The sequence below is a fragment of the Hirundo rustica genome, chromosome 4, assembly GCF_015227805.2.
Source record: "Hirundo rustica isolate bHirRus1 chromosome 4, bHirRus1.pri.v3, whole genome shotgun sequence".
Classification (NCBI taxonomy): Eukaryota; Metazoa; Chordata; class Aves; order Passeriformes; family Hirundinidae; genus Hirundo; species Hirundo rustica.
In genome coordinates, this window is record NC_053453.1 from 52986808 (window position 1) to 52996763 (window position 9956).

At 49.7% G+C, this 9956-nt stretch overlaps 1 protein-coding gene across 2 annotated transcripts; it reads right to left on the bottom strand.

Moving 5' to 3' along the window:
* Positions 1 to 525: 525 nt before the first annotated feature.
* Positions 526 to 9348, bottom strand: TAB1 (TGF-beta activated kinase 1 (MAP3K7) binding protein 1). 2 transcript variants are annotated; one of them, XM_040063257.2, is made up of 11 exons: positions 9249 to 9348; positions 8340 to 8476; positions 7994 to 8147; positions 7299 to 7385; positions 6599 to 6737; positions 6023 to 6136; positions 3489 to 3600; positions 3238 to 3382; positions 2635 to 2857; positions 2200 to 2356; positions 526 to 1190 (listed from the first exon to the last, which is right to left on the bottom strand). In XM_040063257.2, the coding sequence occupies exons 1-11, from the start codon at positions 9279 to 9281 to the stop codon at positions 983 to 985; spliced, it is 1509 nt and encodes a 502-aa protein (XP_039919191.1). In that variant the 5' UTR covers positions 9282 to 9348; the 3' UTR covers positions 526 to 982. The 2 variants fall into 2 exon arrangements, with proteins under 2 accessions (XP_039919191.1, XP_039919192.1); XM_040063258.1 differs by having other exon boundaries at positions 1054 to 1190; positions 2195 to 2356.
* Between the last annotated feature and the right edge of the window lie 608 nt (positions 9349 to 9956).

Consider the following 9956-nt stretch of genomic DNA (forward strand, 5'->3'; position numbering starts at 1 on the left):
TGGAGGATTGCCGTGATCCCAACGCTTCCACCAGCAAGTCCAGGCCTGGACTCAGGCCGGTGTGCAGCCAGCAGGACCCCTCCTCTCCTTGCTGCACACCTCCCCTCTCTGACACAAGGGCGCCCATCTGCCATCTTCAAGGCACCACGACAAGGGTGTGACTTCCAGCTGTGCACCACCAGGTGCCTGTACAGGGAAACTTCATTACAAACTCCATCTGACCTCTATACCTTTCCAGAGGGCCTACATCAAGGGAATAAACGAGCATTTTACCTACAAAAAAACCAATAACCCGTATTTATGGCTTGACTCTAAGCTATAATTCAGTGCCAAAGCTCAGCCAACAAGTAAACAAAGAGCTTATGCTTTTAAGTCACCTGCAAGGCTTCAGGCCACTTTTTTTCATCAAAAGCTTTCCTCCTGCAAGGTGCAAGTCTTTGCTCAGGAGGAATAGAAGGTTTCACCAGGAGCTGTCACACCCACACATGACATTATAAGAGAGCAAGCCACATGGATGCCAATGACTGTAGCTATAAGTTATTTATTCTGCAAAATAGAGGTATCTTCTATGGAGTTGAACACTGGAATCACAGCATTATGAACTGAGTTGTGGAAACATTATGACAGCACACACACACACACAGAGGCACACATATGTACACCTACACATACGCAGCCTTTGTATGGGCACGACGCCTGCATGAGCCAAAAGGAGCTCTCTCTGCACCTTTATTTGCAAAAACCTGCAGTGAGGGCTGCATTCAAGACCCCTTCCCCTATTTACAGGGCTTCCCAGGGCTGGGCAGGATTCAGAGCATGGCACAGGCAACATGTGTAGTGCACAAGATCCCCTGCTCAGTGTGCAGTACATCCTGGAGAGGAGTTTGCTCCGGGCAGAACGGAGCCCACAGTGGAACACTCTCACTCTTGCCTCAGTCTTTGCTCACACAGACGAGCACAAGGTGTCTGCAGGAGGTAGACATTAGGACACAGTCAGTGCTCCCTGCTCGCCATGGTCCATGTTCCAAAGTCGGTAAAACTCTGCAAAATCCACGTAGGGCTCCACACGCCCATCCTCATCTGGCTGGAGTGAGTGGGTGGGTCGGGAGCGGAAGAGACCTCCATCTGAACTCGAGCTGCTGCTCTGCGTGTGAGTATTGGTCGACTGCAGCGTCACAGTTGGGCTTTGGCTAAGGAGGGAAAAAGAGAACATAAACATCTTTATCCTACTCCACCTGATGCACTGGTCAAGAAAAGCACCAGAACAAGCACCAGTTTCTTCACAGATCAAGCTATCCTAGCAGAGAGGTAAAAAGTTGCAGTTGCACTGTGAGCACTAAAAGTGTTGAGAACTAATTGGAATTGACAGATACCAAAGGTATCTGATTCACATTAACTGGAAGGCCATAACTACAACCAGGCATCTGAAGAACAGACAGGAAGCAGAAAAAAACAGGCATGCACTCTGCTGGCCTCCCCACACTCAGAACAATATGAACTTTACGGGAAGAGTCTGGCAGTGAGGAAAGCTATTCTTGCATGACCTGTGCTGCAGCCAAAGCAGCTTTAGTGCGTCAGCCTCATTGTTTCTGGAGCTACAGAGCACAATACCCACAGTGCTTCTTCACTGTGCAGTGTGTATACACCATGCTGTGCCAAGGGCCCAACCTAAACCACCACCACTAGCTAGCATGACCCTGCAGAGTAGATCCGAAGAGGACCCAGTTCTAACCTTTATCCACCTTTTTTTTTTCCTCTGAGCTGTGCCGGTTAGCAAATCAACTTCAGGAGCACAGCCTCCCCAAGAGCCTTACAGGAGACCTGCATAATCCCTCTTCCTTGCTGAAATAAAGGCCACCCACACTCACTCTGTGCACAGCACCCAACACACTTGGCACACAAGATCCAAAGAGAAGGGTTGCTCACTGCCAGAACACCCTCCACAAACAGCAGCAGATGCTGCTCCCAAGGCATGTCGCCAGAACTGGCTTCAGAGCTGTTGCTTCACTCATTCCCACTCCTCACACAATCACCTTCCAGCTAACACATGATGCTGGCTGTCAATACTGTAGGGGGGGAAAGCACACTCCAAATAAGGGACTGACTGACAGGTAACTAACAGCTGTCTCTGCTTTTCAACCACTTTATACAGCGTGAGATGCAGGGAAAACTGTGGGTAGCAAGAGAGCAGTACTTTACTTAGTGAGGGTGGGGGTGGCTTCATCCAGAGTTGAGCTGCTGTGGGCACCATTGACCATCTGGCCTTGAGAAGGCATGACAAGAGACAGCATGACACTTGTCTTGCTTGTGCTTTGGGAGCTGGAATATGGCACAGAGACTGGGTAGACACGGCCTCCTGAGAAAACAGAAGTTATAAAATGCAGTTCATACATGAGCAACTAGGGGTGCAGCACAGCAGCAAAAAACCCAAGAATTTGTACCAAAGTGCCCTTGATGCTGTGCTGTATGCTCTCAAATTGTCACAGATTCCACATCTCCAAAGCCAATAATCTGTTTAATATGAAAATTCCTTCTACACCAACTACCTCCTGTCCCAATGTGAGGTGAGTGCTGGATCAATCAAGAGATCTTATCTTCCTCACCCCATATAGCTTCATTCTCTCTCCAACACACCTTGTGTTGGTGTCAGCGTGGGCTGGCTCATCTCACCGAGGGGGTACCCAAAATTCCTCACAAGCAGTGTCATGTCTTCGTGACGGGGACAGAACTTGGACCGCTCCCCACCGCTGGCAAAAGTGTCACAGTGAATGCGCTTAACCCGGTCCACCACTGCTTGTGCCACAGCATCCAGTGACGTCTGTTTGGCAAACTCTGTGGCTATCATGGCTGCAATCTCCTGAGCAGAGAAGGGAAAAAAAACCAATCACCAGAGGAAAGATTTCTAAGAGATTTTGGAGGAAATCTTTTGCTGCCGTCTGATCTAAGAGTTTTTATGGCAACTCATCTGACCGTGATGCTTACCTGCTGATAATGTGCCTTTGTGCCTTGAGTTATCCCACTCCCTTTAATGGGCTACTGCTAAGGGACAGGCAGCTGCCTAGAAGAACTGGCTTGGCAAAGCAGCTCCCATATTATTAGACTGGAATGGGGTGGCACAGGCATTCAGCCTGGCCAGCACTGACAGCACAGACGAGGAGGACAGCCTGTATGAGAGCAGGTGACACGGCTGGAGTGAGTCAATAGCCACAAGAATGTCTCCCTTGTGAGCACGCTCACCTGGTTGGCCTGCCCAGGCCCATGAGCTGCCTCCAGCGCTTTGTAGAGCCCTTCTGACATGAGCACCAAGAAGCCTGTCACCCCATCCAGTGAGTGCCCTCCATGGATTTCAGGCTCTGCTATGATGGGCTTAGATTTAGCAGCACTGGAAAGAGACAGTAACTTAGCATTTAACGGTGACATAGTAGGTGAGAATGGAGTGATCATGGAGAAAAGGAAGGCTTGAAACTGCACATTTGAGTTTTTCTGACCTGAGCAGTTCAATATCAGTATAGCTGTATTTGACTTTGTAGTCTCCAATGCGCCGAGTGCTTTCCTGCCCACGAATAGTTCCCACTTGTTTGATTTTCCCTGCATCCAAGCCTGCCAGATTGAAAACCAAAAATGCTTCATTAACTTTGTGAAACTGGCAGAACTTCCTCTGAGAAAAGAAATATCCTCAGTTAAATAGCACTGTAAGACAAAGCAAGACACTGTAGAATCATCAGGAGCTAAACAGGGAGAAAAGGAACTGTTCCAAGGGTCACCTTTTCATTAGTTCCAAGCTGGGAAGGAGAGAGGAGGGAGACACACACACAGCCCAGCAGGCATACTCTGAATACAACAGGTGGCCCTGAAACAAAGTCCATATCCTGGTCCAAAGCCACCACCAGCAGCTGGCCTGGCTGCACAGGCATTTGCTGGAAAGGCAGGGGAACATCTGCATCCATCAGCTCTGGACTATGTGATGGGAGGAGAAGGCAGGAACGAGGAAAACATATGCTAAGGATTCTGCTTTTTCTTCCACCTGTAACTGACCCTTGTTCCTAAGCTCCACATGGCAATTTCACTAATACATGAGACTGCAGAGAGAGGCTGTGGAGTCTCCCTCACTGAAGATATTCAAGAACCTGCACAACGTGCTCAGTGATGACCCTGCTTGAACAGGAGCTTGGACCAGATGACCCACTGTGGTCCCTTCCAACATTACCCATGCTGTGATTCTGAGAAAAGGAGATCTACAAGAGGCACTGAATTTGCTCAAGTGCTCAAATTGATGTAGGCTACTCCTAAAATAAGAACATTGATCAAGCTATTATTTATTTAAATAAACTTATGGTGATATAGCTCTGGCAGGGCCTAGGAAATAACCCCATCTTGAAGAAGGTTCTAACAGAGACCATCTGAGTGCTGCTACTACTTGAGGCAGGACTTGGAGCAGATGATCCACCTACCTGGTCTGTTCTGGCAGCCCCCCTTTCCTCATTATATCTAGAGCTATCAGCCAGAAAACACTGAGGTTTTATCTAGGGATGACTGTCCTCAGTACAAGGTGAAGGCAGAGGTCCAGCTGAAATTCTCCCTTTGAGTCAAGCTAAGCCTCACTGCACAGATGGCTCCACACCTACCCCAGCAGTAAGACACAAGTCCTCCATCTGCTGCAGACCACAGCTGACTCATCAATGGCCTGGCTCATATGCCAGCTCCTGGAAGGGAGGTACATGCCACTGACAGACACAAACACAGGGAAGCTCACAGGATGCCAAGAGAAGTCATGTCTAAATTACAGCAACTGTCCCAGGGCACTGAACAATCTGTGAAGTACTGGTTGAAGAACCACAAAAGCACAAGACCTCTCCCACCCTTCCCCCAAGACAGGGGTGGCACAGGCACCATCAGGACAAATGCTACCCCCACTACTTCTTATGACTGTGCTTCAACCTACCCCAAAAACAACCTCCCTTGGGCCCTCAAAACAGCCTGTGCACACTGTCTTGTTCCACAGGATCTCTCTTCTGCTGGGACTGTAGGCAGGAGCACCAGTGCTGCACCACGTTAACGCTGGTACATCTTAAAGATCCCTGTTCTCCTATAGACTGCAGCTAAATTCTGCATTTTTGGTAGTAAAAACACATTCAAAAAGTCTTTCCCTGGATTCCTGTATTTAGTGTTCTGTTTCACAGCACATATCCCTAGTGTAGGAGTAAAAGTGGGAATGAAAGAGAAATAGAATAAAACAAGACCTAGTAGCAGAAATTACCACATTGACAGCCTCACCCAATAAGACTATATCTGCCAGGTGAATCTGTTGAAGAATGCCACCTTAGATCTACCTATATAAAAGTACAGGACCAAAGTATCTCAATAAGAAGTTGGTACTGGCAATCACAACAAGTGGTCTGGGTGAGCTCTAGACCAAGAAAGCAAACATGTCAAACACTGTAAAGGAAAAGGAAAATTACCTAAAGCAAAATGTCAGCATTACGAGTTCAGTAGTAACTGATGTGAGAGGACTAAATGCCAGTGCTTGGCCTGGCTCTTTCTGAAGTGAAGCTGCTTTTTTTCAGCAGCAGCTTGTACAAAGGCAAATTGAAATGTACAATCCTGAGGGTGAGGCATCACACAGAACTTAAAGCAGCGTAACTGAGGTTTGCCTCCACAGGAGCCATCATACATTGTCTGCTTCACTTCTACCCTCTGGCTCTGTGCTTCCACTCCTGCCCTCCTATCAACTACAGCAACAGCTGGAGGGCAAATCAATGCCACTTTGGGAGCTGGACATAAAACACTCAAAACTTGAAACAAAAGCATAGTTTTCTGGTGGGTCAGTGAGATGAGCTTACTCACCCTGCAGCCCCAGAATGGCTAGAAAGCACAAAAAGAAGGCACTGAACTTGTCATCTGAAAACATAGTAAGCTTCTTTTTGTGATTATTTGTTCTTCCTGTGGCTTGAGTAATTCTTGGTACCCCAGATAAACAGTCACGCAATGCTCTCAACTACGAACACAAAACCCGAATCCTCACCCAGCTGAGAGAAGCGATAAAGTTCATCTTCATTCTCTGTCGTATGGTCCACGTTGAGCTGGGTCACCTGCAGCCCATCCACGGTGGACTTGCACAGCAGTGCCCGATTGGTACCTGCAGTGGGAGCAGTGAGATGAGGCACCAGATAGCTCTGTCGTTAACAGGGAGAACATATGCAAAGGGAAAAGGAACAGAGATGGGAATAACGACAGAAAAGAAGAGAAAGGCTCATGTACTGTCTCATTATGACCTCCAAGAAGCAGCCTTGCCAGCACCACAGTAAGCCTGCTAGGCAGCTCTCCATCCAGGCCTTACCTCCCAAGAAAGTTCTCTATTTCTCAGTGAACCTGCACTACTCCTCTCAACCCGTTTTCCCTCTGTTCTTTGGCCATATGCACCACATCAGCCAACATCTACAGGGATGAAGAGCCAGGCTGATTTCAAGCGCTTGTGTAAGTAGCAAGCATATCACTGTTTGGCCACAGAACAAAGACACTGTCCCTCCGCTTCAAATTTATTTTACTTCCTAGAACCCCTGGAATGCTGAGACTGAGCCACGGACAAAAATCAACTCACCCACATTGGCGATGTAGAGCTTGTTATTGAGAACGACAGCCACAATAGCCATGGCTCCTCCAGAGATCTCCTGCTCTACAACCTTCAATCTCTCCACAATCTTCTGGTACTGAGGAGGGAGCTGGTGGTGAGGGACGCCCTGGAAGCCAAAATGAGGGGGAAGCTTAAACACACAGTCCACAACACAGAAATCGCTGCTGGAATAAAAATTCCGTAGGGAAAGGACTCATCTTGACATGTCTTAGCCTTGTGTCATGCCTGTACAAGACATAAAATTTTCTGTTCAATTCTAGCAAATGACACAGCTTTGATGTGATTCTGGAGAGGACAGTTCAGTACAACTGAAGGACAGAGCCCATATTTGTCCAGATGCCATGCAAATTTGAGGCCTTTCCTCTCATCTGTATGGCTCTGTCCTGGAAGAGAGACATGTACGGGCTGAACTCCTCTCTGTGATACACTCAGTTCCTTACTCAGATAACCAATGTCAGGTCTAAGCAGTGCCAGTATGAACAGCAGGATCTCTGGGAAATGGACCAAGGCACTTGCTTCACTTCATGCAAGATTCCAGAAGAGAACCATGGAGACATAACTTTCACTTACAGCCTGCCTTGGATCAAACTAGCTAATATGCCCAAACCTCATTCAGCAAGCTGGAAGGTGGGACCTCCAGCAAGCTCTGCTCTGAAGGTTACATTACCTCTGGTAGCTGAGACTGCAGGCTGGCCTTCTCTGCCAAGGCATCATCAATGGACTCCAGGAAACTTCTTTCCACCACATCAAAAGCCTAAAAAAAAGTCCATAAAGGGAAACTAAGTTCTTATCCAATGCCTACAGACTTTGGGGCTATCCATCCTCACCTCTCAAAGACCAGCTCATAATCACTGTACATACAGACCACTACAGCCCATTGAAACACCGTTGTTTCAGCACAACTAGTTAACAGCTTGTAAAAACAATCAAAAACAATCTGTAAAAACAACTCATAATAGAAGACAACACCACAAAAATTAATTCACAGCAATGTCAGAGACCTATCTAACTCTGTGTGTTGATCCTGTCACTCAAGAAAGCACACTCACAAATCCATCTCCCCACACATTAACTTCTCCCCTTCACTCACTGTCATCTCCTTCACAGGCTGACTTGTTGCTACAAGTCCAGGGAAGACTGGCTGCAGCTTCCTGGAGAGCTCTCAGCATTGTGCTGACAGAGCCAGGGGACAGATGGGATGAGACAGGAGTGAAACAAAGCACTACAGATGGTCAAGATGAGTACAACTGCAACCACTAGATGTTTCCAACCCCCACAGAAACCAGATGCTGCTACCCTGATGGCAAAGAGGAGGTGGGTAGTGCAAGAAGCAGGAGCTGCTCCCACTCAAAGTTTCTTTACCTGCAGCAGAACTCGACGCACGTCAGCATCGCTGTGATCTGCGTGGAGCTGGCCCAGCAGCAGTTCTGCAGAGAGCCTCTGACCCACAAAGTTGGTGGCTCGGTTGCCATCATAACCATTGAAGACACCATAGAGGTAGCAGTTGTTCTCACTCCTGCCAAGAGGGCATAAGCAAAGAGGTCACAGATCCCCCTGTAAGACACAGATAAAAGTAGCAAGTTCTCGTAGACACCTCTTGCATGCTCAGGCCTCACCCTCTTCCTCCACATCCATGTGACAAACTAAGTACTTCTTTTATCTGCTCTTGTGCCAGCAGGATTAGGTGTCCCAGGTGCAACCCCCTTACCTGAATTTTAACCAGTTATCTTCCAAGGGGTGTCCCTCTGTCCCCTTGCCATCTGCACTGTAGGAACGGTTCGGAGCTGAGCCCACCCCAGAGAGATGACAGGATGGTAAGTCATCTGTCCAACTGGGCTGCTGTTCCTGGCAGACAGGAAGAGGAAAGAGACCATGTAAACCCCAAGCAGCATCAAGTGAGGATCGAGGTCCAGGACAAGTTACCAGTCCACACCCACCCTCTCCTCAACCCTTCTCCCTTTGCTAACCAGTAGCACAACCAGTAACTCTGTGCTTCCCCACTGCAGAACAGCATCACTTACCACGTCCCTACCCTCTGAAGCTGAGAGCTGGCTGTACTTCGGCTCTTGTTAACAAGAAACCAGATGTGAAATCTGCACGCAAGTTTTGCACTCCATACAGCACAGCACTAGCTTAGCTATTCCTGTGGTGAATCGGATCCTCACGCACCCTTGGCACGAGGGTGCAGGGAAAGCCCTGGATTCTCCCAGGACTACTCAACCGGGGCAAGGGACTGGGGCCTGCTGCTGCAGCCAGCAAATAGACACACATCCCTGGGGACGCCATCTCCCGCTCGGCCTGCAGATACCAGCTAGCCCCTCACACAGCGGGGTACCCCGAAGCCCGCAGCACTGGCACCCCCACCCACCTGTCGCCCACTGTGCGCTGCAGAGCGGCCGGTCAGCCCAGCGCCTGGATTGCCGATCACGGGGGACCCTCGCGGTCCGGGACCCCCTGCCCTGAGGCGGCACAGGGCGCGGGAGAGTAGCCCCAAGGCGGGGGGGGCCTCTCCCTTCCCACACGGCGGCGCGAGGGGAGGGTGAGGAGGAGACCCGGGGACTCCCTCGCACCCACCTGGGGGGTGCGTATGCGCGGAGGGGGGGAAGACGCCACTCACACTCTGCAGCAGACTCCTCCTCTGCGCCGCCATCTTGGAGCCGGAGCGACCGCCTCCCTCCCGCCCGCCCGCCACAGCTCGGGCCCGCTCGGGCCCCGCCTCCGCGTGAGGCGGCGCCGGGCAGGGCCCGGGGAAAGCCCCGGGAACTGGAACGCTTGGAAACGTACCTGTTTTTATCGCTTCCTTCTGGTCCAGGCGGAGTGCAGGCATCTTCGTTTCTTACCCATGGCCTTCAAGGGTGTGAGAAAGAAGCACCTGTTGGCCGCCACCGCCAGCGTGTGTGTGTGGAGGAGGAGGAAAGAGGGACAAGATTGTGAGGATCTTATATAATCATGGGATCCTCAGGGTTGGGAGAGACGTTTGAGATCGTCCAGTCCAACTGTCCACCCAGCAGTGCCACTGTAAGCCCTAAGTCACATCACCCAGAGCCAGATCCAGATGCTGCTTAAACACCCCCAGGGATGGTGACTCCATCACCTCTGTGGGCAGCCTATTCCAATGCCTGACCACCATAACAGTGGGGGAAAAAAATTCTAATATCTAACCTGAATCTCCTCTGTCTCAGCTTAAGGCCGTTTCTTCTAGTTCTTTCACTGCAGGCACAGTAGAAGAGACCGGCCGTGATCTCACTACAGCCTATTTTCATGTGTTGTAGAGAGCAGTGAGGTCCCTCCTTAGCCTCCTCTTTAGACTAAAAAAACCCAGCTC

Excerpts from the sequence above, each read along its gene's own strand:
- TAB1 (XM_040063257.2), bottom strand. The coding sequence starts at position 9,281 with ATGGCGGCGCAGAGGAGGAGTCTGCTGCAGAGT. Across the intron at positions 7,386-7,993 it reads TGCGTCGAGTTCTGCTGCAG|GCTTTTGATGTGGTGGAAAG; the intron begins GTAAAGAAACTT and ends ACTTTTTTTTAG. Across the intron at positions 3,383-3,488 it reads ACTGATATTGAACTGCTCAG|TGCTGCTAAATCTAAGCCCA; the intron begins GTCAGAAAAACT and ends GTCTCTTTCCAG.